Here is a 23,150-nt window from a genome sequence, read left to right as displayed (position 1 = left end):
ACATAATATGTAGGTATGCATGTACTGATGATTTTTTGGTCTTTATTCGGCCCCTTTTGGGCGGCTCTTCTGCCTTTTTCGTCTACAGCGCATACCGCGCCGAATCCGTCTTGCTGGGATCCCACTGAGCGTCTACATACCTAATTAATCCCCTAATCTGTGTACACACCGGCATCGGCCCCAGTCTCAAGCCGTGAAATCTCCATCGCGAGCCTCAACTGCTCGTCCTCATCTTCGTTCTCGCTGTATCCGTGCGGCTCTTGGGATCGTGCCGACATTGCAAGTGCAAGCCGCAAATGGTCATCCTCATCAGACGTGCGAGATGGTTGTTGTATTGATTGACTCAACGCAATTGCCATCTCCAATTCGATATCGGACCCTACATCGCCATTGAACGTCTCAAACCGAGCGTCTTGGAGCTCCTGCTCGTGATTCAAATGCTGATAATCGTCGTACTCTTGCCGCATCTTTGACAAAAGTCCGTCCCGCTTGTCGGTGGTTCCACCGCGAACAAATCCTCGTTTTTCACGCTGTTTCCTGGGCGCATGCCCAAACTCAAAGTATTGTATACAGGAGCCGCACGAGAATACTCCGCGAGCTGAAGAGGCATCTGGATCGATTGCCACGTTCGCGACTGCAATATTGGTATTCCTGTAGTTCACAAGTCGCTTCGGTATCCGCACAGACGCGCTGCGCATGAACTCTCCTGTTACTGACGAGTGCACTGCCACATAGCCATTGTAGAATCCCAGCAAACACACCACAGAGTTGACACAAATAGAACATACAGGCGGGCTTTCACCAGCCTCAACTTTGGCCACATCAGACGCACGTGGCCCAAACTGTGTGCGGACTACTGTGGACAGATCTCTAAGATCAATGATCACAACCATTCCGGACTTTTCTAGAATCGCACACATGCAACTGTCTGCTCCCGCTATGGGATGAGAAGTTGGTCTTCTGGAAGCACTATTCTCATCAATTGCAACCTTAAACACAGTTGAAGAAGGAATATAAGTTGTTGTCTGGCCGAAAGTTGATTGATCAAAAGAGCATATCGCGACGTAAGCACCTGCATTGATGACAACACGCCGTCCACCGTAATCCACTGCCGCAAACTCCACAAATGCTGAGGGTTCACCGTAGAACAGCTGGCGCGGAGTGCCAAAATTGTGGATTGCGAAAACTCGACTGGTAGCATCTTTGACCAGAACATTTCCATCAAAATCAGACACAATCGCCACTATCGGCTCAGTTCCTACTCGCAGAACGTTTAGCCTTTGGCAAAATCTCATATCCCAAGCTTTCAGCCAGCCCTGTGAGTCTCCTGTCAGGCATCCCACGGTTCCTTGGTGCCCAGGCAAATGACCTTTGGCTACACACGTGGCCGTGATCATATCGGCAGACCCATCTGATAACAGATCATTTTTGTCCGACTGAAACAGCCTGATTGTCACGCTTCCGTCCCATTTTCCCATTGCCATTCCGTTCTTGCCAAAGTCAAAGCTTGTGAAGCCAGACTGTGCACACCGTATGAACAGAGGCTCTTTATTGGACTTTAAATCACTTACAGTAAATCCTCCATGAGCCATCGATGAACAAAACAGCCTCTCATTGGCAAAATCCACTGCAATTCGCGAAACATGGATTTGAGACAGAGTACTTGAATGGTGAACGGCCTTTCCACGAAGCCATCTATCTTGAGCCTGAGATCTCGTCAGATATTCCTGTCGCCAGCTGTTCCCGCGTGTAAGTGATCCTGCATAACCAAATTCTCGCCTATAAAGCAAACGCCACACCTGGTCATCTCCTGCTATCGAATCCCATAACCTGCTCACAGCCCGGAGAGAGTTAAGGGTATGTGGATCCAGGTGAGAAAAGATCACCGCCAGGATCTCTGGAGGAAATTCTCCAAAAGAGCCCAATTCAGGCTCAACAGATCGCTCAGTATAGTTTCCTAAGCTGTCCATTTTTGGACTCTGTTGCTTCTCTGGTTGTGAAGTTTGAGTGCGGTCTTGTCTTTCAGACCCTGCACTAGTAAGAGACAAAGTGCATGGTCGTGTGTGACGTAGTAGTGTGTTACTCAATCGGCTCGGACGGAGTCATGGAGAGAAGATTTCGAGTACGGATTCAATTAAATGAGAAATAGGAAATTTTTCTAAGGCTCCTTGGGCTTTAAGACTTTGAATGCTGTGTTTTGTTGGTGTTTAGAGAAAAGTTAAAAACCGGTGTAGGGACAGGAAGCGTCTCCTAGCCTTGATCATTTGACTAGAAGGCACACTACTAACAATTCTAGTATTCTGGAAATCTCATGTTTTACAAAAAAGTCACCAAAATAATTGGATATCTCTTAAGACTGTAAAGCTGGATATAGAAACCGAGTTTCAAAATACAAATCGCAACAACTTTGATCAAATGAGGGTTGATCTCAGGAACCACTCTGAATGTCATATCTACTTAGTTAAATCATTGTAGCCTTAAGCTACTGGCTAAAGCTTTAAGCATGGCCTTTTCACACCTAACAACACCATCGGAAATTTGAAAAGATAGCTTGAGATCACTTGGAATCACTCAGCATCTCCCAGCATCTCCCAGAATCGCCTAGTGTCACCTAGAATTATCCGAATTTGCTCAAAATGAGTTTGAAAGCCCTACAGCAACAATTGGTCCAATCATGCACTCCCCACCGGTCTCGTGCGGCGTTTCAACCCAACCCATAACACGTTAACCGATGTCCTCCATGACCACTCTATAACGGGCCATGCCATCGGTTGAGATAACAGGCCGAACTGCTCAATTCTGAGCATATGATTAAACTGCAACCAGAAAACCACCAGAATGGAAGATTTAAGCCAATAAACCTCGTTGTCACATGATTGACCTTTTCGGAACTTGGGAAAGTCTACCCGAGATCTCTTAAAACTTTATTAAATACACGACCATATAGTATCTACACAGGAGAACTCTTTTGTCCACCCTAACCGCCTTTGAACAAGGCTTTCCCACCACCACCACGTCGCAAAGCTGTGTCAAATCATCCTCACAACCACCTTCTGGTGATTCTGCTGAGATCTTGACTTTCTTGCCCTAGGACCCTCACGAGGTGCAAAAACAAACCCCCCAATCACCAAGGGCCAGGACGCCTGCACAACCACCAATGGCCGGTATAAAAAGAAGTGCTGATGACTCAGTCAGTTTCGAAGACGAAACTCCCGTTGTTGGAGTGTCACGCTCAATCTCAGCCTGCAAACTTTGTCGAAAACGGAAAGCAAAATGTGACAAGGCTTTCCCCAAATGTGGTCGGTGTCTTCGCAAGGGCGAGGAGTGTATTGGTTTGGACGCCGCAACCGGAAGAGAGGTACCAAGATCATACCTGACCCATCTGGAGCAGACAGTCGCAATTTTGCAAGAAAAGCTCAGAAATGCAGGGATTGACCCAAACGGCAACCAATTAGCCCCGACTCCGGCGAGCAATTCGCCTGCAGCCTCTGCCCCGAGTTCTACTCCTTCCGCGCCCATGAGTGCCATGGACCCGCTCTATAAGGGTGCTAGCATGATGGAACGGGTTGAAAGCTCGACTGCGAGGTCCGGCAGCAAGGCGCCACAGTCCTTTTTGGGTGCGTCGTCAGGCATCTCATTCGCTAAGCTGATGTTAGCTGCCGTGAACTTCAAACTACCGGACGAAAAAACGCCCCAACCAACGTCCTCGGCCTCTGCTGGCCCTAAAGTTGTACCCCTGGTGGACCCATCCATGTTGAGACACTCTACATCTGCCGAACCAGCCGTTCTGGCCTCCAAGGATCAAGCTGTGGAACTCATGACCATACATTTTTCGCAATCCAACCCTCAGTTGCCAGTTTTGCACCGCGAGGAGTTCATTGCGCGTTATTTCCAACCTATCTATGGGTCTTTCCCCGAAGGCGTGAGCCTGGCGTCTGATTCCACTCAGATAAACTGGTCTTCCCTGAAGCAGAATATCCCTGAGTCCGAAACTTGGTACTTCCAATTCTCCCAAAAGCTGGAGGCAAAGCGTCTTGCCTCACCGCAGACATCTTTGGAAATACTTGCATCTCAAATAAAGGTGCCACGCAAATTTCATATCCCACTGTACTTCATGAACTTGGTCTTTGCCATCTCCTCGGCAGTGTACAACATGCAGTTCCCTTTCATGGTGGCTGAGGGCTACAAGGCTGCTGCACTGAGGTTCATGGACCCTGTTTATACGTCGTCTGATCGTCTGGAGTCGCTACAGGCGATTCTACTGCTTACGCTGTATTCGCTCATGAGACCGGCTGTCCCAGGAGTGTGGTATGTTCTCGGCTCTGCATTGCGTATTTGCGTGGATCTGGGCCTCCACACTGAGACGAGCATTGTGAATAAGACTCAATACGATGCATATACAATGGATATGAGAAGGAGACTTTTCTGGTGCTGTTATTCGCTCGACAGACAGGTTTGTGTATACTTAGGAAGACCATTCGGAATTCCTGAAGAGAGTGTACACGTTCCGTTCCCTTCTACACTGGACGATGCCGTGATTGTCAGAGACATTAACACTCATGATTACTCTGTTCAAATGAACTCAACGCCAACCTACAAAATCATCTCGTTGGCGATTTTCCAGATCCGCCAGATCCAGGCGCAGGTCCAAAGCATATTATATGACCGCGCAGAGCTTCCGCGTAGGTTCACAAATCTGGACGACTGGAAGATGGATATCAACCTCAGGCTAGATGCGTGGCGAGAGAACTTGAAACTGAAGTCAAAAAAGTTCAATTGTAACTTCAACTTTTTCTTCTTTGAACTCAATTACCACCACACCAAGCTCATTCTCAACGGATTGAGCCCGGGAACTCTGACTCTGACCACACAGAACTTCTTTGTGGTTGAAAATGCAAGTAAGGAGGTGATATCGTCCTACTTCCAGCTATATTCCATGAAAGCCATCAACTACACCTGGGCTTGTGTCCACAACTTGTTCATGGCAGGAACGTCCTATCTCTACGCCATATACCATTCGCCCGAGGTTCGTGAACGCTCGAATCTCCAGGAAATTCAACGAGTCACTTTCGAGTGCAGTCTCGTTTTAGACAGCCTGATCGCCACGTGCGACGCTGCAGCTCATTGCAAGGACACTTTCGACATTCTGACGGCTGCAGTGATCCGACTCCGCTATACCCAAAACTCGACCCCCCGCAAAATCCGCAAAATCCCGGCTGCGTCTGCCATCGCCAACTCTCAGCCGGGTCAACACGTTCCTGAGCATTTGAAGGACTTGCTCAACAACTTGCCACAAGACGAAACGCCTCGTGCTGTTTCAACTATTGAAGAGGAAAGTTTCGAAGACGTGAAGGCAGAAGAAAGTACCCCAGTGCCTCCTAAAAGCTACCAAAACGGAGCCAATCAACACTCGCGAAACAGCGAGCTCGAATGGCCAACGGATGAGCAAGACCTGGACCGATTCTTTGAGGAATTGGATCACCTCGAATCTCCCGAATCTAGCAGATCTTACTGCTCCCCTCGTGGAAGCAACTATGACCAAAGATTGTCGTCTTCGGCCTCAGAGCAGCGTCATGGAGCGGTTCGTCAATTAAATGTTCAACCCGGACACTCAGATCCTCTTCCATTTTACGGACAAAGTGGCCCCCCACCGCAAGACCCCAATGTCAATATGCAATCACATTTTTCCGGGGCCACCACCAACAACTCCCAAAACGGCTTATACATCCAGCACCAGTATGGAAGTCCATACGAAACGCCTCCAGGTACAGGTTTGGGTCCGGCTCCGATAGTTTCTGCTGCTTCCTCTTCCCAGGGCCAGTACAGCCCATACCAGCAGCAAATAACGTCGCCTGTGCCACGCGGCGCAGCCAATCGCGAGGGCCACAAGGTGTTCAAAATGATCTACCAGGTACCTACAGAGAGCATTTGGGACCAATTTTTTGCCACACCATACAACAATGAGGCTTTCGAAGAGTGATCTTTGTAATTTTTATTTATTCGACCGCTTTTGTTTTAGTCTGAGAGTAGACATTTCTAGTGCACCAACCGATTAACGCCGCATCAATTTTTCAACGTCGGTCTGTTGAACTAAAAAATTTGAGGCAAAAAGAACTCATTTAACCAGCCCACACAGATTGAAATGTTTGTCAACAGGCCTGGATTTAGGCTGGTATCTATTTCTGTAGTTAGGTCTGCAAGATGCGCATCTACCAAGTTCCAGGAAGGTGACCTAGTACTTCTGCGGTCGCTTGCCCGGCCAGACAAGGTATCTCTTTCCAAGCCTCTCGAAAAAGATGGTCAATTGTCCGTTCCGGACGGCAAAATCGAGCATAATGATCTGATTGGATCATTTCCTAGATCTACCATTTTACAGTCGCACAGACGCAAAGACAGATACATGGCGGTTCATCCTACATTGGAGGAGTACATCAGTCTGAGTGACCGTGATGCCCAGCCAATATACGCGCCAGATGCCGCTGCCATTGTGTCTATGATGGATATACATGTTGATTATCCTGCTTTGAGTCATTCTGGTGAACTTTTGGAGAAACCACTTCAGTACCTGGAAGCTGGAAGTGGCCATGGATCCTTCTCCATAGCCATGGCACGTGCTATTCATGCTGCTAATTGTCATGCCACCGAGAGTAAACCCGAGTTGAGGGGAGCTATATTGCACAGCATAGATAATCGAGAGCTTCACTCTAAAAGAGCAGCGAAAACGGTCAAGAACTTCAAGAGAGGTATGTACTCCAAGAATGTTGAGTTCCATGTTGCGGAATCTCCGTCTTCGTGGTTGACTGGAGAAGACTCCGCAAAGTATAGAAAACTGTCTAATGATTTGCAACTCGATGACAGACTAGAGTCCGAATTTGCATTCTTGAGTGGGGCGTTTCTGGACATGGCAGACTCACATCTAGAGATCAAAGAGGTGGCCAAATCGCTGAAACATGACGCTCCCTTGGTTATATTCACACCGTCGATTACGCAGATTATGGAAGCAATTAAGCTGGTTCAGGAAGACAGAGATATAAAACTCACGTTTGTGAGATGTGCTGAGATCACCAGTGGGGCTGGCGGAGGAATGCGTGAATGGGACACCAGACTCACATATGTGCGAAAAACGGGCGAGCAAGTTGCCGTTTGTAGGCCCAAGGTTGGGATTAGAGTTCAGGGAGGTGGATTTATTGGGATGTTCAAGAAAATTCCCAATGATTCGAGACCAAAGAAGGATGAGGCTGCCACAGAAAGTGAAGCTGAAATTAACGCGAAAATCACATTAAAACAAGAAGGGATTGCGGAAGACGAAAGCCTGGATAATGTGGAAAAATAGTGGACGTTTTAGGAAGCATTGTGGAAAGTTTCAATAAGCCTCTCTTTCGCAAGAGTCGTTGTAGCTGAGAGTGAAATTGGCTCGTCCAGGCTTTTGAGAACCTCAGCCAGACTAAATCAGGATACTTTGTCGTATTTAAGATAGCGAGCTGAAAAATGAAAATACTTTTTTGGCAAAGTCCATACAACGAGGGCAGTGAAGAGGGAAGAGGCTCTTCCATTTATTACCTGCCTCCTCTATCTGCAGCTGCAACTGCATCAACTTCTACTCACTCACAAAATCTCAACGATGCGCAAAACTGACTTTCGATACATGTAAATAAACACTAAAAAAATGGACTTTTCGCAAATAACTTGCAAACTCTTTCCTCAGAACCTCACCTGGGTCGCATGCTTCTTGCTCCTGGTCTTGTTTTTCAGTATGATCTTCTGCTTGACTCTCTGGGCCTCCTCGTCCTCGGACTCTTCTTCTTCTTCGGAAACGTCCATTTCGTCGTCGACATCCATCTCCTCGTCCTCGTCCTCGGCTTCCAACTCGGCAGCCGCTCTTCTGGCAGCCTTCTCTTCCCTTATGCGTAACTCCACGTCTCTCATTCTCAACAATTCGGGGTGGTCTTCCACCAACTTCTTGTCTGCAGCCAGATCCTTCTCCTTGTTGCCCTTCATTCTGTTCTTGTAGAAGGCACGCTCTCTCCTCTGTCTGATCTCCTCGACTCTGGCCATCGCCTTCAACGTCGTTGCAACGAGCTCTCTGTTGTATCTCACTGGAACGTTTCTTCTGGCAGCAAAAGTCAAGGTTGAGTCTACTGCCAGCTCCTTACCAGCAGCCTTTCTGAAGGCCTTTGTCCATCTCAGCTTTCTTGGGTTACGACGTTGCTTGAAGGCCTTGTGGCACTTGGAACGGCAGAAACGAAACTCCTTGGCATCGTTACGCACGAACATTATCCCGTGACCCGGGTACACGGGCGATGAGCAGAAGTGACAGGCGTAGATTCTCATGTTTTGTGTGCAATTTCACCGATTGTATGGGTGTAGTATTTTAATAGTTAGTTAAGTGCTTTAGAGATAGACAAATTTTTTTTTCACATCGCGAGTAGAGCACGACCCATGTGTACCAACAAGAGTGCGCCTACCATAATATGCCGCAGATATTATCTATCCCAAACAGCCCATCAAAAAGTCATTCCATATTTTCCCAGACGGGTAAGACGTATATGTTATGTTTAAGACCTTTGCTTGAGACCATCAAAAGAAAGAGAAGACTATAAATCAGTTAAATAGAATGTTATTTGACTGAGAATCCAATAACTTTATTGCCTGACAATAGATAATAAAAACACAATTCAGGCACGTGCTTCTTTCGCATCCGCAATTTCCGGAAGAATGTTGCGTCAGTTGTCCGGGTAAATCAAGCAACTAAGCCCTCAAGGGGGAATTCTTAAAAGACAGCAGCTTTAATTACTATTTGTTCTCTGAGATAAAGTTTACTTCGATCAATTGATAAATAACAAAACTCAATCCAAGATGTCTGTTAACCAAAATATGACTGAGCATCAGAAGAAGATTCTGACTACACCTTATGACCCCACAGTTGGCAAAGTTAGAAAACCTGTCCCTCAGCCAGAATTTGATAATGAAATGAAAAACAAACACTTTCAATATACATATTTGAACGGTTGGGATTATGAATTTTATGTGCCAGATGAGACCCGGATTATCTATAAGATCTCTGGTGGTCCAATGAATGGTAGAAACAATTTCCAAGAGACCTTCTATCAAAGAATTCGCAAAAACATCTGGCAAGTCAATTGGTTAGAAGAGACCGGAACCATTGTCTCATTGGTTATAGACATTGACGAAAAGAGGATTTCAACCTTGATTGCTTTCAGTGAAGGTCATTGGGAGAACTCTAATCTTGCCCATGGTTACAAAGTTCAAGATTTAGAAAGATGGAGAGAATTGTCAAAGATTGGGACGCAGACCTCTAGATATTTGCTACCTGAGCAGGCAATTCTAAATAAGATCTATGATGGTCCTGGCGATTTACCTTTGATTGATAACTCATGGAATACTTATTAGCGATGGTGAGGTTCAATTTCTGCTATTTTTCAAATATGGACACTTTATGTTATTGCAATATGAGTAGGCAACAGATAGTAAATGAAGTCAAATTTCTGTCTGAGTATTTGATTATGATAGAGAAGACTATGTTCAAATGAACACGATATTACTGTCGATCAAAATTAAATAATTATACATGTTATTCATCGCACAATGGGCTAACGTCCTTCTAGCTATACGACAAAGGCCCGGTTTCATTCCGAAAAGCAAGTTTGTGAAAGGACAAAAAAATCAATAAAATGTAGTATACAAAAAAAGCGTCTTTCCCATGTATCGAAGGATGTTTTAACTGGAAATATCAAATTGCGCAGGCAAAATCAGACCGAAACGTAAGCCGCAACCCCAGGATGACGAGAAGCACCTGCAAGAGACTCAGGTGCTTTTTTATACCTGTCAAAACTCTCTTGCGAGGCTGCAGAAGTTCCGTCCGACATAGCAATAGATTGGGCTCCAATATTCTCGGAATCTGCTCCGGAAAAAACCGACGATTCTTCATCATAATCCGACAAGATTGACTCCAGAACGCTTTGCCGTCTCGCGTTTTGGTTCTGCTGCTTTTCGGAGTCTCCCTGAGCAATCTTAGCAATTTCCAGTTTCATCTCGATACGGTTGGAAACAACCAAACCAAGATAGTGCTTCCAGAGCTCGAAAACGCGGTTGAGTTCTTCGTTCTTACTGAACTTGGGTTTGACATGCATTTGTGGAGAGTTTGGGTTGGAACTTTCTATTGGAAGCACCGCCGTGGGCTCAAGCTCAAAAGAGCTTCTGTAGAAAGTTTTCGAGAAATTATCAATATCCGAGTCATATCTGTTAACAACCTTGGCTTCTTCCGCTGAAAGATAATCGTCCATTCGAGATCCGTATGATAGGTTTGGCTCCTCCACAATTGGAGCCATGGGCTGCTGTGATTTTTCAGGCTTGGGAGTTTGCTGTTGTGGGGCTGCGTTTTGAGTAACAGTGGACCTCATTGAACGCGACCTGTTGATATCCTTTTGTTTCTCATGAACTTGTTTAATTGTCTCGTAAGTGTGGAGGTCGGGAGTGTACCAGTCGTCGATCCGTGTAATTGTAGGTCTCTTCTTCGTCTTGGACTTCTTGGCCTTCTTGGACTTTCGCCTGAGAATATTCCTAGCAAACCCTTTCTTAAACCTCTGCACAAATCGCTTCAGTCGAAGCTTGCTGCTAAAGATTGCAGAAAGCCAGCCGATTTTGCGTTTAGTAGCATTTGACCTTCTCAGGGAAGACGCATGGGTTAAACTAGAAGACGTCGTGGCACCTACTGACCTCTGAACCGAAACCATTTCAGATCTGTGGGTAGAACGACTTCCAGCAACAGAGACAGAGACCTGAGACCTCTGCCTATCAATTTCTTTCAATTCTGGAATAGTTGATGGTGGTCTGTAGTTGATGCTGGTAGTAATGCTTGAGTTGGCAGCAGATGCTGGGCCCGTCTGACGGTGGCCGTAAAGTTGCTCTTGGCTCCTCCTGTAGATTTCCTGGCCTCGTGGATTAACACGACTGGCTGTAGTGACGTTTCTGTGCAGCGAGCCCTCGTAATCATCATATCTGGAGGACGTGATACTCGAATCGGAGCCGACTCTAGTATTGAAGACGACACTGGAGTTCACAGTGTTGAGATCACTTTTGGACCCCCCGTCACTATAAACTGTTACGGCAGCAAGATTGGAGAGCCTGGTCATGGCAACATGGGAGCTCATACTTCTCAAATGCGAAGGAAAAGCCGGGGTTCTCAGGCCTGACCCGTTGTGGGAGGACGTGCTTGAGGAGGAGGATTCAACCATGTTTGATACCTAGTTTCTCACTCGAAACCAGGGCCAATTCGCGGTTGAAACTTTTGTTTGACGGAAAAAGTGTAATTTTGGTACGAAGTTGAATCATATCTTTTTTTAGCATCCGGATATGCCTTTTAATCACAGAGGAGTTGGCAATTTTTAGATTGGTATGGTGTTTATATCTTTCCTAAACGGGTTATATTGCGGGTAGCTGTGTGGATATCAAATATAGTGCATGGGTAATAAAAACGCCGCATATAAACGAGAAGCATTTTCAAGTGCGTTGCCGACTCTCATGACTGAACGAGGTCAAAATACATCCGGGAATGTTACAATTTCAACTTGACTTATTGGATAAAATTGGTCCCCAACGGGGTTTGGACTTTCTCGAAGATTGCAGTGGTATAAAACCACCATTTTGTCTAAATCTCTTTTTACTTGTTTGAAAACTTGTTTTTCCACCTTCGGGTCTAACATGACGGCCCCATTCGTCGAACTCGAGGCTGACTACACAAACTCTTCATAAAGATCGAAAAAAAGCAGCCACTCTCCTACAATACACGTACCCCCTGCAGCTCGCCCTTTACGCAGCTTTCAGCGTTTAAGCGGTGCTTTTAACAATGTAGGACAAAGGTCCACTATTCTCAATTTCGAGGCCACCATCGGACCCAACAAAATATAATTTCACTGATACCGCGCGTCTCTATTTCTTGTTCGCACTGCAAGCCAAGAGGATCCGTCCAAAGAGTTTTTCCGTGAACAGGGGGTGTGCAAGTCGCAAGAAGAGGGGTTCTCGGTCTTGGCTCCCATTTTAAGCAGCGGGGGATGAAAAAACGGAAGAATACACAGCAGACATTTGGCTTGGCCGATGCCGTTTTGCAGGACCAAGACTTCTTTAACCCGGTGTACCCCCCTCACGGGTCCCTCTCCTGATTACATACACCCCATGTTGCACTGGAACGCAGTTCAAAGGGGAGGCTGATTACAAAGGTTAGCCAGTAGATTCAAGTACGGAAAAAAGATAATTTCCCTCTGGAAGTGCACAAAAGGTCACACGAGTAGTATTGTAGTGCTTGGACAAAATTTCAATCCCCATCGAGGGCTTTTTGGCAGGAGAAACCGGGTATGTCAGCAGGAGATAGCGAACGATTGCAGTCTACCGTCACGTTTACAATTAATCCACGCGATCTGATTGGCATATTTTGTGCCGGGGAAACACTTTTAAGCCTATCCTGGCTTGGCCTGCTATTGGCCACCACTAATGCAGATTGCCTCCTGCTGATCTTCAGCCTGTCGGGAACGGCTTACGACATATCGGGAACGGTTCTTTTACCCTGTTGGGACTTGTGGAGAAAAATGCATGACCCCCGCAGCACGGTTTTTTTTCGCCGGACTCGAAAGTAGAAAGACTTGGATTGGGCTGGGGGCTCCAATAAAAAAATTCCATATTACCAACGGGATTCCATTTTGTTGTTGAGTAGACATTCTTTTCTTTCCACCACCACAAGTGTTTTTTAACATCCTTGTTTAATTGCGATAGAATAAAATAGAGAGCTAGTCTCTGCAAGTCTCTGCCAGTCTCAGTCGCTTTTACAAAATTTTGTTCTGTTAGTTTTGACGCGTTAAAGCAAGCATTGTACAATGAGCAGTCTCAACGAGGCCGTGTCTCATATATCCCACGATGGTGAAATCCACCACCCGCACAAGCCAAACTTCAGCTCTGCCTCTATTAAGAGATACATAGTGACGAGGTTTACTGATCTGCTGCCACCAAAGGGCCACTTCCAGGCTAACAAACATTTGTTGAATCCACTTCCTCCTCTCAAGCTCATTCCTGGTCGCCAATGGCTGATGATCCTTGCTGCCCTCTGGGGTTGGACCTGGGACGCCTACGATTTTTTCTCGGTTTCTTTGAATGCTTCTAAATTGGCTGAGGACTTCGACAAGTCAGTCAAGGACATTACTTGGGGTATCACTTTGGTGCTGATGTTGAGATCCGTAGGAGGTTTCATCTTCGGTTACTTGGGTGACAAATATGGAAGAAAATGGCCTTTCACCATCAACCTTTTGCTCATGTGCATTCTTGAAATTGGTACTGGTTTTATCAAGAACTACAAGCAGTTCCTCGGTGTTCGTGCTGTGTTTGGAATTTTGCTGGGAGGTATCTACGGAAACGCCGCAGCCACTGCTTTGGACGATTGTCCCGTTGAAGCCAGAGGTATCATCAGTGGAATTCTTCAACAAGGCTATGCTCTTGGCTACCTGTTGGCTGTGGTGTTCACCAGAGCCATTGCTGATACTACCGACAAGTCCTGGAGAGCCATGTTCTGGTTCGGAGCAGGTGTCTGTTTCTTGATTGTGGTGTTCAGGTCTCTCTTGCCTGAGACCGAGTTTTTCAAGCAGAAGAAACAACTTGAGCAATACAACGTCGAGAATAACATTTCCCAACCAACCTTCAAGGAGAAAGCAGTTGCTTCGCTCAAGATCTACTGGTTGATGATCATTTACATGGTTTTCCTCATGGCCGGTTTCAACTTCATGTCTCATGGCTCTCAGGATCTGTATCCAACTTTGCTTACCAAACAATATTCATTTTCTGCTGACAGATCCACGGTCACCAACTGTGTTGCGAACCTGGGTGCCATCACTGGAGGAATTTTTGTGGGCCACATGTCGCAGTTTGTTGGAAGAAGACTCTCCATCATTGTCTGCTGCATTGGTGGAGGCGCTCTTATTTATCCTTGGGCTTTTGTTAACAACTCAGCTATCAACGCAGGTTGTTTCTTTCTCCAATTTTTTGTTCAGGGTGCATGGGGAGTCGTTCCTGTCCATCTTTCGGAACTGTCTCCACCAGAGTTCAGAGCATTCATTGTGGGTGCTGCTTACCAACTTGGTAACCTGGCCTCATCTGCCTCTTCTACCATTGAAACCACTATCGGTGAAAGATTTCCTTTGCAGAGCAAGACTGGTGACCAGATCTACAACTATGCTCTGGTTATGTCCATTTTCATCGGCTGTGTGTTTGGCTACGTCTTGCTGATCGTTCTAGCTGGTCCAGAGAACAGAAATGCCAACCTCAAGGTGGAGTCGGCCGCCAACGAGTTTGAGAAGGAGGTTGAGTCCCTTTCAGACGAGGAAAATTATGACCCTCGTGTTGAATCTTCTGAATCACAGAACAAGACTCAGGCTGAGTATCTAGAGAGGGCTTGAGCCTAAGAGCTCAAGCAAGCTTCGAGCTCTAATATGGCCGTGTTGCTGGCCAGAAGCATCACGACGCCAAAATTAATTTAACTTTCTCACATTCCTTAATATTATTTTTTCGTTTCATCGCTAATGCTGCTATGTATGTAATTCATCTTGATGTAAACCAAATAACGTCCATTTCAAACTGCCTTTTATCAATTAATAGTCGTTACCAAGACTTGGCCCAAGTGTTTCACATTTTCTAGCCATATTTCCTTGCCAATATTGAAACAATAAAATTATAAAATCATATTAAGAACGTTCTTTTTAAAGCTCGTTCATCTTTCATTCGTTTATTGTTCATGTACCATCACGTGCGGCGCATGAACTATTCCCAATGGGGTAAATTGCTTTCTACACGTACTCCAATCCCCTCACCACATTTGGATTCTCTAACGCTGGCTGGTTCAAACACCTGTTGAAGACAGATTATTCACTTGGTTCAGGTCTGGTTTCCATTTTTGGAGGGTCGCTTCGTGTTGAATAGGGACACGTTTTTTCTCCTGCGATTACAGAATGGTCTCGGGACTATCGCGAATCGGGCCGGTGACCAGTCACGGCCACCACCAAATCATACAGACCAACACCATCCAGCGGCCGTTGCAGCCATTGTCGCCACAGAACAACCGCAAAGATCCCAACAAGATCCTTGTTGCATCTTATCTTTACCGGAAGTCAGCCACCACGCACAATTACAAGAAGAAATGGTTCGTGTTACGGGTAGGCCAGCTGGCCGAATACAAAGACTCCAAGGAGCACAAACCAACGAGTGTGATAGATGTTTCGAATCTGAGATCTACAAGCCGTGTAGACAAGAAACACTCAAATTATCCCCATTTCGTGGTGTACACGAACAACAAGAAATTGAAGCTCTATGCTGAGAGCGAGGACATCTACCAGAGCTGGAAAAGTGCACTGGAGAAAGTGATTAACCATGGGGACGAGTCACATGACGAGTCAAACGGAGCCCGAAAAGACGAAGAAGTCGAAGAAAAGGAGCAGGCCGAGCAAATCTTCGCGGTGCCGTTCCAGAAACCAAATGTCAAAGCTCCCAACCTAGAAACATCCGGCCATGACCAGTTCAGTGGAGTTGATGATCCAAATTATACGTCGTGCGCGTCGGATTCATTCCAACAGTCCAACGCCGTGATACCGGCGGTCCTACCACCAAATACAAATCAACAGCCCTCTCTGGATGTGATCGAGGAGAGTCTCTCTCCAATGAACACCAAACCGGGCGAAGAAGGAAGCCCGTCGAGCAAGCTAACAGATCTGGCTACAGACATTCAGTTTGGATCAGACGCCAAGAACGAAATTCTTATAGAACAGGGTCATCTCTCCAGACTGTACAAGACCTACAGCCAATGGAAAAAGTTCCGCATTATCCTGACCAACAAGCGAATGTATTTCTACAAAGCATCTACAAGAAGAGACAAACCGATCAAGACAATCGATGTTAACGATATCTTGGATATTTGCGAGTTGGACCCTCTTTCGCGGACCAGGTTATGGTGCCTGCTTATCATAACGAAGAAGAAGAGGATACGTTTTTGTGCAGATAACGAGGAAGAGTTGTTGAAGTGGATTGTTGCAATAAAAATGGTGATAAACAAAAGGGACAGAGTTTCGAAGGCATCTACAGCAACATAGGGGTAGATGATATGGCCAGTATAAACAGGATAGCTAATGTATCTATTGACTAACATGAATGTTCACTTCAGATCTACCAACTAACAAACACTTCTCCTTTGCAAAGTATTATACATTTTGCTACTATTTCAACGTGATCAATTTGTTCTCCACAAGGTAATCCACAATCTTCTTTGCAGACTCCTCAACACTCAGCTCGGTCGTCTTCAGCAGAATCTCAGGGGACTCGGGTGCTTCGTAAGGAGCAGAAATCCCGGTGAACTCCTTGATCAAGCCCTCTCTTGCCTTCTTATAAAGTCCCTTTGGATCTCTTTGCTCGGCAACGTCAATAGGCACATCGACGTGAACTTCCACAAATGGCAGGTTGTCCTGTTTGTGCAGCTCTCTAGCTTTCTGGCGATCTGCCTTGTATGGAGAAATGAACGAAGTGATCGCAACCGTACAAGAGTCGGCAAAAAGTCTCGAGACTTCAGCAATGCGGCGGATGTTTTCGTTGCGGTCTGCCTCTGAAAATCCCAAATCTTTGTTGAGACCAAATCTCACATTATCACCGTCCAGACGGTAGGCAGATATGCCCTGTTCCAGAAGGTATTGTTCAAGGGCACATGCGATGGTACTATGGAGAAATGAAGTTAGATATTTGGTTCCGAAAGGTGGAAACTGTGGGAATCCCAAAGAAGTCCTATGAAATAATGAAGACTCACCTCTTACCAGACGCACTCAAGCCTGTCAACCATACAGTAACTCCAGATTGGCCTCTGGAGGCCTTTCTCTCTTCGTGAGTCAAATTAGGGTGCCAGGTGATGTTGGTAGCCATTTTTGTAATCAGATCTAATCTCTGGCTTTTTTACGAATCAAAAATCCAAAGTTTTTCAACCATTCTATGTATTTGACGTTCTCGTCGCAATCTTAGGACTTTGAAAAATTCGAAAGTTCACGTGACCACCGTTATCTACGCCAAATCTTTTATTCTGCCGATGAGCATTGCATTCAGCCGAGACTCGGTATCGGCCTCTTCAACCAGATCCCCATAGTTCTTGAACATGGCCTTGACTCTGGTTACTCCGGTATCTCTAGAGATGAGTCCCGAGCTCGTGGCTCCATTTCTGATGAGCTCAGCAAAATCCCGATCCTGCTGTCCCAGATACACCGCAATCAAACTTTCAGTGAGAAGGGCCGAATCTGAAATTTCAAGCTGATTCAGATTATCTTTTGAAACGTTCTGGATATTGGCATTATAAATATCAAGCGAATTTTCTGGATTTCCAAGAGCTCCATTTGCCAGGATAAGAGCGGCAGTGCACTCAGCCGGGATGGGAGTTTGTGGGATCATCGATTCACTCACCTGCAGAAGTATCTGATTACCACTGAGCACCGAATGGTAAGCCAGGATAACCGCCATTGATTTCTGCAAATCCTCACGCTTGTATTTTTCAACACTCTGGTACTTGTGGAACAATTCCAAAGTTTTCTTTAAATCTTCTGAATAAATGCCAATCGACTTCAGTAGCAGAAGTCTTACGCCAAGAGCATCATCATGAGCCCCAGAGTCAGCCTTTAGATCCTGGAGTCTTTTTAGCGTATTTTCCAGCAACTTGGAAGCTTTTAGGTCCAAAAGAGTCTTGAGTGCAGAGTCTTCGGAAATCTGTGCATTTTTTATGAATTTTTGCAGCTTTTCTTGCTTTCCGGACTCTTCCTTGATGTTCCTCGCAATCACGGGTATGACGGTCTTGAAAACCTGGACATTGGCAGAAGACTCATTCACAAGCTTCCACAGTTGTAGAATTTTCTCCTCCTCATTTTCAAGAGTAAGAATCAAGTCTTCTAAATGTGCATCTTGAACCTCCAAAAGTGCGATCATGGGCACGAGATCCAGTTTGATACAAGCCTCTACCAGAACTTTGCGGAGAGACTCAGGAACTGGAGCAACCAATTTGCCAACCAGCTGGAATGCCTTTCCCAAAGACTTTTCATCCATCTCATAGCCCTCCTCAATATCTATCAGTTCCCCGAGACACAGCTTCTCAAGTACCTCCAGGTATAAGATCTGTGCAAGCACCGGTGAGGCCTCCAGAGCAGCATTTGGTGCAAACTTCTCATATATCTCCCAGCTGGTATTCACTCTCCCTGGGTTATACTTTATTGCTTCTATCAATGCGCCAGGTTCTAAATGCTTGCCTAACTTTGTAAGTTTTCCGGAAAATTCGTTCACCACCGAGTAGTCACTTCGTGCGAACTGCCGTATCACCTGGTTATACAGCTGGGATTTGAAGTCCTCATTCAGCTCACTGTCTGTCTCTGAAGCCTCGACAACATCTCTTGCTTCTCCTGAGTCATTCAGAGAGCTCAATCTGTCATGGTAGGGTTTTAATTCTCTCGGTATCACTTTTGAGACGCTGGAGTATAACCTCACACATTTCGTCAGCCCAATCGGGCTGGGAGTGAAAAATTTCAGACGAAGCATTGTTTAACACAATCAGCACCAGGATAGACCGTGATATCGGATTTCCAGAGACTTCTGCACTTCGAGATCTGATGAGCTCAAAGATCCAAAAAAAACAACAACCTTCTAATCTGAAAAGTGAAAAAACAAAAAAAGAATTGCGCAAGCCGGGAATCGAACCCGGGGCGGATCGATGGCAACGATCCATTTTACCACTAAACCACTCGCGCTTTTCTTGATTTGGGTAAAGTTTTGTTCAACACACTGAGATTAAAGTAAATTAAACAGAACACGACCATACAAAAAGCCCAGTAATTTTAAGTAAAACCTGGTTTAAATACATATGATCTGTACAATTTTCAGTTCGTAAATACTCATTAATTCATTATATTGGTCCACTAAGTGTAGGTAGAGACATTGCGCTTTGAAGCTCCTGCAAGAGTCTTCAGCTTCGCCTACGACTTCAGGCCAACTTTAGCCCTGAAATCATCCAAACTAACCCTGAGAAGTCTGATCCTCAGAACTCCATATGCTATAAGTCTATACGAGACTGTCACGACCGCAAGAAGGCCGCACATGAGCGGTACATTGGCATGGAACCCGTAACTATGCAACACATCTTCACCATTGGAGAAAGTGCAAGTACCATCAGCGTTGGCCGTTGTGTTATCGCACGTGAAGTGGACATCTGAAGTGAACACTAAATTCGTAGAGATCTTCACGACGTAGCAAAGAGGAGAGACCCAATTTACGCCACGTAGAAAAGCACCCATGTTCAAGGACATCAAACCAGACATCATGGTAGCCAGCGAGGCCAATAGCGAGATCACGTTTAGCGCAAATCCCGCGTGATCCACCAATGTGTTGAATATAATGCCCAAGGATTCCCCAGTATTAACTGTCATCAACGCACCATACGCCAAAGCAAAAAAAGTCTCGGGATTTCTCGGTAAACCAACCACCATGTCCACAAAAACAGAGAACACCAGGGCGGTGAAGATTTCAAATGGAAGCTCACAAGTCAGATAAGCTAGGAAGAACGAGACTGATCCCACAACGTTATCCTCGTACTCTTCGTAAAAGAAGTTTCTTTCCATCGGATAAACACTCACATTGTTCAAGACCCCCACAAAATACAGCGAGGATATCTGCTGAAGAATACCAATCCTATTCTGAATAGAATTGTAGTTGTGCTTCATGGGTGCAAAGAAAAGAGCCAGTATAACTCCCATACCAGTTACCTGCGCTATTCTTGCCATGAACAAATTCATATCTCTGCAAACACACAGGAATTGTCTACGACATAACGTCTTAAAAGCAGTCAAGGTGGCAGCTCTTTTCCTCACAAATGTGCTGAATTGTTCAGCCATGAGATAAGTATCATCGACAACGGTTGTCTGCTCAGTGAGCTCCAGAGATTTTTGCTGCGTCTTTTTCTGGTCCCAAACGTTCAACAACTGCGAAACTCGCATTCTAGTATTGGCTTCTGCAATCTCGTTCTGCGTGTTATACGAGATCAAATCAAGCACATGGTCTGCAGCGTTAGTAAGAGCAGGAACTGGATATCCCAATGACCCGAAATGATCCAGCATTTCTGTAGGGGACCCATCAAATGCAACTCTCCCTCCCTTCGACAGAAGTAGCACCGATCCAAATGAATTGAACAGATCGAAGCGTGGTTGGTGAATTGTCATTATGACGGTTTTTCCCTCTTCAGTCAGTTTTCTCAAGACGTCCAGTATGGAGGATGCGGTGAAGGCATCCAAACCTGACGTCGGTTCATCAAGAAACAAAATCTTTGGATTGTTCAGCAGTTGTATTGCAATGGAGACTCGTCTTTTCTCTCCTCCAGATATACCTTTGACGAACTCCGAACCAATAGGAGTGTTTCTACACTCTGTGAGACCCATTTTCCGGATGAACCCATCCACCAGTTCGTTTATTTCGGCTCTGGTCATTTTGCTTCTAGAAAGCCTCAGAGTAGCTGCGAATCTCAACGTCTCTTCGACTGAAAGAGAGGGCAACAGATTATCGTCATCCTGTGACACATACGAGCACAGAGAGCGAATAACATGGGTGTTCACATGGTATTGGTTGAAGTAGATAGATCCTGACGAGGAATATCTCGTGGTGAGATTGGAGTTAACTCTTCCACTTATCAGATTCAACAGAGACGATTTCCCGGACCCAGAAGGCCCCATTATAGCGTTCATTTTGCCAGCCTTGAATACCGCATCAATATCACTCAGAATGACCTTGCTTTGGCCCGAGTTTCTCAGCAAAGAACGAATTGGTGATTTGAGCTCTACTCCCAGACAGAGCGACTGGAGTCTCAAAGTTATACCGATCTCCTCTGGAGTCGAACGAGAAATGGCCTTTTCTTCCTCAACGTCCTTGCTCAGTAAATCAAGATTTGTGTCCTTTATCTTGGTCCCAACTTCTTTGGCCATAGACACATCAACAGGCTTGAGGGTCAGAAACACACCAGCTGCAACGTAGAATCCAATTGCCCAACACAGATGAACACATATTGGCAATGCAATCCAGTTCTCCCAAAATCCTATCGAGTCCAGAACGAATGAGCCAGAATAAGCCTGGCAAATGGTATCGACGTCGGGATTGGAAGCATTTTCAGCAAAGCACGAACCCTTGAAACCAGTAAACTGATTGGAAGAGAGACATCCAAAGGCATACCACACATATGCAACGTATTTGCACCATCTAACATATACTGGAGCATCCTTAGCGTTCACGAAAAACCCATTGGTCATGCTCTGAAACGTGAAATTGAGATTGCAAATGAGAGTAGCAGTAGAGACTTCTCTTGAGACGGCAACTGCCAAAGTGGCCAGAGACATTGACGTCAGATGGCCAACGAAATTCTCGACAAAGAAGATGAAAAAATGGCTGGCACTGTCCGTTCTCAGACCAAACATAAAGTAGGTGATGATGGAAAATATAAACGGTACAATGATATCTTCGCAACACAGCTTGGCTATTCTTCTTGCAAGAAGAAAGCCCCACACCGTGGTGCATCCTTCAGACCTCTCTCTATCAAACACCTTCATGTCCACTGTACACAGTCTGTAGGTTTCGTATAATAATAACAAGTAAACCTGAAGTGAGGTGGTGATGTAGAGAGAACCAAGGATGGTTTTAATGGCTGAAAGTGAGGTGCCTGGACGGTAAAATACCCAACCACACACACTGCCCAGAGTAATGCACTCGAAGATCAGAGCTGCAAATCCCACAGGATCACGAAATGTCAAAACAAAGTTGCGTCTCACCAAAATCTTCACTTCCCTGAGAAAAGGAGCTCGTCCAGGTTCAAAAGTCTCCGCACTCAAGTCGTTCGGAGCAGAGTCTGCGAAAGGCGTATCGTCCGTTGACATCATTCGGGCCCTCCAGGACTCAGCAATTACATCATATCGGGCCGAACTCCGCTTGTAAGCTTCAGGTGTGCGGAAATCAATGCTGGTGATATCAACTAGGTAATCTGCAGGGTTGACAAGTTCCGGAACATTGAAACCCAATTCGCTAAAGTATGAGATGATCTCGCTGCCTTTTGCTCCATAGCACATTCTTCCCCTAGAAAGAACCAAAATCTGGTCAAAAAGAGAAAAAATGTCAGATCTTGGCTGGTGGATGCTGACAATAAAAGTTTTGCCCTTTTTAGCCAATTTTTTAAGAGTCTGGACCAATAGCAAAGCACTGTAAGCGTCCAACCCAGTCGTAGGTTCGTCTAGAAATAACACCGATGGATTAGCAAGCAATTGTATTCCAATCGAGAGTCTTCTCTTTTCACCACCAGATAATCCCTTGTGAATTCTATCTCCAACCATAGTGTCTCTGCACTCCTTTAAGCCCAGCTCCAGAATCAGCTCGTCCACAAGCCGGTGTCTTTCTTCCTTCTTGGTTAACTTCGGCAATCTCAATTCTGCAGCATAACTGAGGGTCTCAAAACATGTTAGCTGAGGCAACAAAATATCCTGTTGGATCACATAGGCGTGTCGTATCGACGAAATGTTTTTCGACTGATTGTACATGATGGTCCCTTCAGTGACCAGATTCGATTTTCCCTGTCTTCCAGCCATTGAGTTTAACAGAGTGGTTTTACCAGAACCCGAACCTCCCATTATAGCAGTAACCGAGCCAGCCGGCACGTCGAAAGACATATCAAACAAAATTGACTTTTCACCCAACACATCGTGGCCTTCACCAGCATCCTGATTTTGGGTTGCTTTTCCCTCTTTCTTCCGCGCAAACTTGCGCTTCAATCCACTAGTTGAAACTGCACGAATAGACAGACCTCTCACTTTGAGCGAGACCGACGCTGTCTCCGTAAAGGAAAGACCTTTTTCGTTATCTGTGACTGAGGTCAATGCATCCTTGGTCGGTGTCACTATGTCTGTAACACTCATTCGATATAACGCGAACACCTCGCGAATCTATCGACCAACAACAGTTAGATAGCAGATTTGAGCGAATATTTGGAAAAAAACAGGGTTCAAAAGGGGTTAACAGCAACTCTCAACGGCTTGTTTGGTAGCCATCGACTCTCGTATAAT

At 45.6% G+C, this 23,150-nt stretch overlaps 11 protein-coding genes across 11 annotated transcripts, besides 1 other annotated feature; 5 read left to right on the top strand and 6 right to left on the bottom strand.

Annotated features, from left to right (window-relative positions):
* Window positions 1–152: 152 nt before the first annotated feature.
* Window positions 153–1,970, bottom strand: KUCA_T00005996001 (uncharacterized protein; the record flags this gene model as incomplete). The annotated part of the gene is made up of 1 exon (XM_022604740.1): window positions 153–1,970. One exon carries the CDS (start codon window positions 1,968–1,970, stop codon window positions 153–155), a length of 1,818 nt encoding a protein of 605 aa, XP_022461980.1.
* A 1,187-nt stretch (window positions 1,971–3,157) lies between these two features.
* Window positions 3,158–5,980, top strand: KUCA_T00005995001 (uncharacterized protein; the record flags this gene model as incomplete). The annotated part of the gene is made up of 1 exon (XM_022604729.1): window positions 3,158–5,980. One exon carries the CDS (start codon window positions 3,158–3,160, stop codon window positions 5,978–5,980), a length of 2,823 nt encoding a protein of 940 aa, XP_022461979.1.
* A 162-nt stretch (window positions 5,981–6,142) lies between these two features.
* Window positions 6,143–7,333, top strand: KUCA_T00005994001 (uncharacterized protein; the record flags this gene model as incomplete). The annotated part of the gene is made up of 1 exon (XM_022604718.1): window positions 6,143–7,333. The coding sequence occupies one exon, from the start codon at window positions 6,143–6,145 to the stop codon at window positions 7,331–7,333; it is 1,191 nt and encodes a 396-aa protein (XP_022461978.1).
* A 368-nt stretch (window positions 7,334–7,701) lies between these two features.
* KUCA_T00005993001 (uncharacterized protein) lies at window positions 7,702–8,331 on the bottom strand (the record flags this gene model as incomplete). The annotated part of the gene is made up of 1 exon (XM_022604707.1): window positions 7,702–8,331. The coding sequence occupies one exon, from the start codon at window positions 8,329–8,331 to the stop codon at window positions 7,702–7,704; it is 630 nt and encodes a 209-aa protein (XP_022461977.1).
* Window positions 8,332–8,856: 525 nt separating this feature from the next.
* KUCA_T00005992001 (uncharacterized protein) lies at window positions 8,857–9,411 on the top strand (the record flags this gene model as incomplete). The annotated part of the gene is made up of 1 exon (XM_022604696.1): window positions 8,857–9,411. The coding sequence occupies one exon, from the start codon at window positions 8,857–8,859 to the stop codon at window positions 9,409–9,411; it is 555 nt and encodes a 184-aa protein (XP_022461976.1).
* Window positions 9,412–9,770: 359 nt separating this feature from the next.
* KUCA_T00005991001 (uncharacterized protein) lies at window positions 9,771–11,255 on the bottom strand (the record flags this gene model as incomplete). The annotated part of the gene is made up of 1 exon (XM_022604685.1): window positions 9,771–11,255. One exon carries the CDS (start codon window positions 11,253–11,255, stop codon window positions 9,771–9,773), a length of 1,485 nt encoding a protein of 494 aa, XP_022461975.1.
* A 1,632-nt stretch (window positions 11,256–12,887) lies between these two features.
* On the top strand, window positions 12,888–14,456 carry KUCA_T00005990001 (uncharacterized protein; the record flags this gene model as incomplete). The annotated part of the gene is made up of 1 exon (XM_022604673.1): window positions 12,888–14,456. The coding sequence occupies one exon, from the start codon at window positions 12,888–12,890 to the stop codon at window positions 14,454–14,456; it is 1,569 nt and encodes a 522-aa protein (XP_022461974.1).
* Window positions 14,457–15,005: 549 nt separating this feature from the next.
* KUCA_T00005989001 (uncharacterized protein) lies at window positions 15,006–16,139 on the top strand (the record flags this gene model as incomplete). Its single annotated transcript, XM_022604662.1, has 1 exon — window positions 15,006–16,139. One exon carries the CDS (start codon window positions 15,006–15,008, stop codon window positions 16,137–16,139), a length of 1,134 nt encoding a protein of 377 aa, XP_022461973.1.
* A 123-nt stretch (window positions 16,140–16,262) lies between these two features.
* KUCA_T00005988001 (uncharacterized protein) lies at window positions 16,263–16,956 on the bottom strand (the record flags this gene model as incomplete). The annotated part of the gene is made up of 2 exons (XM_022604651.1): window positions 16,263–16,755; window positions 16,844–16,956. The coding sequence occupies 2 exons, from the start codon at window positions 16,954–16,956 to the stop codon at window positions 16,263–16,265; spliced, it is 606 nt and encodes a 201-aa protein (XP_022461972.1).
* Window positions 16,957–17,091: 135 nt separating this feature from the next.
* On the bottom strand, window positions 17,092–18,603 carry KUCA_T00005987001 (uncharacterized protein; the record flags this gene model as incomplete). The annotated part of the gene is made up of 1 exon (XM_022604640.1): window positions 17,092–18,603. One exon carries the CDS (start codon window positions 18,601–18,603, stop codon window positions 17,092–17,094), a length of 1,512 nt encoding a protein of 503 aa, XP_022461971.1.
* A 172-nt stretch (window positions 18,604–18,775) lies between these two features.
* Window positions 18,776–18,850: a sequence feature (Short protein (KUCA_T00005986001, CDK29991.1) was converted to a misc_feature.).
* Window positions 18,851–19,037: 187 nt separating this feature from the next.
* KUCA_T00005985001 (uncharacterized protein) lies at window positions 19,038–23,003 on the bottom strand (the record flags this gene model as incomplete). The annotated part of the gene is made up of 1 exon (XM_022604629.1): window positions 19,038–23,003. One exon carries the CDS (start codon window positions 23,001–23,003, stop codon window positions 19,038–19,040), a length of 3,966 nt encoding a protein of 1,321 aa, XP_022461970.1.
* Between the last annotated feature and the right edge of the window lie 147 nt (window positions 23,004–23,150).

The sequence above is a fragment of the Kuraishia capsulata genome, genomic scaffold (assembly GCF_000576695.1).
Source record: "Kuraishia capsulata CBS 1993 genomic scaffold, Kuraishia_capsulata_scaffold_7, whole genome shotgun sequence".
In the NCBI taxonomy this organism is placed as follows: Eukaryota; Fungi; Ascomycota; class Pichiomycetes; order Pichiales; family Pichiaceae; genus Kuraishia; species Kuraishia capsulata.
Note: the sequence above shows the minus strand (reverse complement) of the source record. Positions and strands in the feature narration are given on the sequence as shown.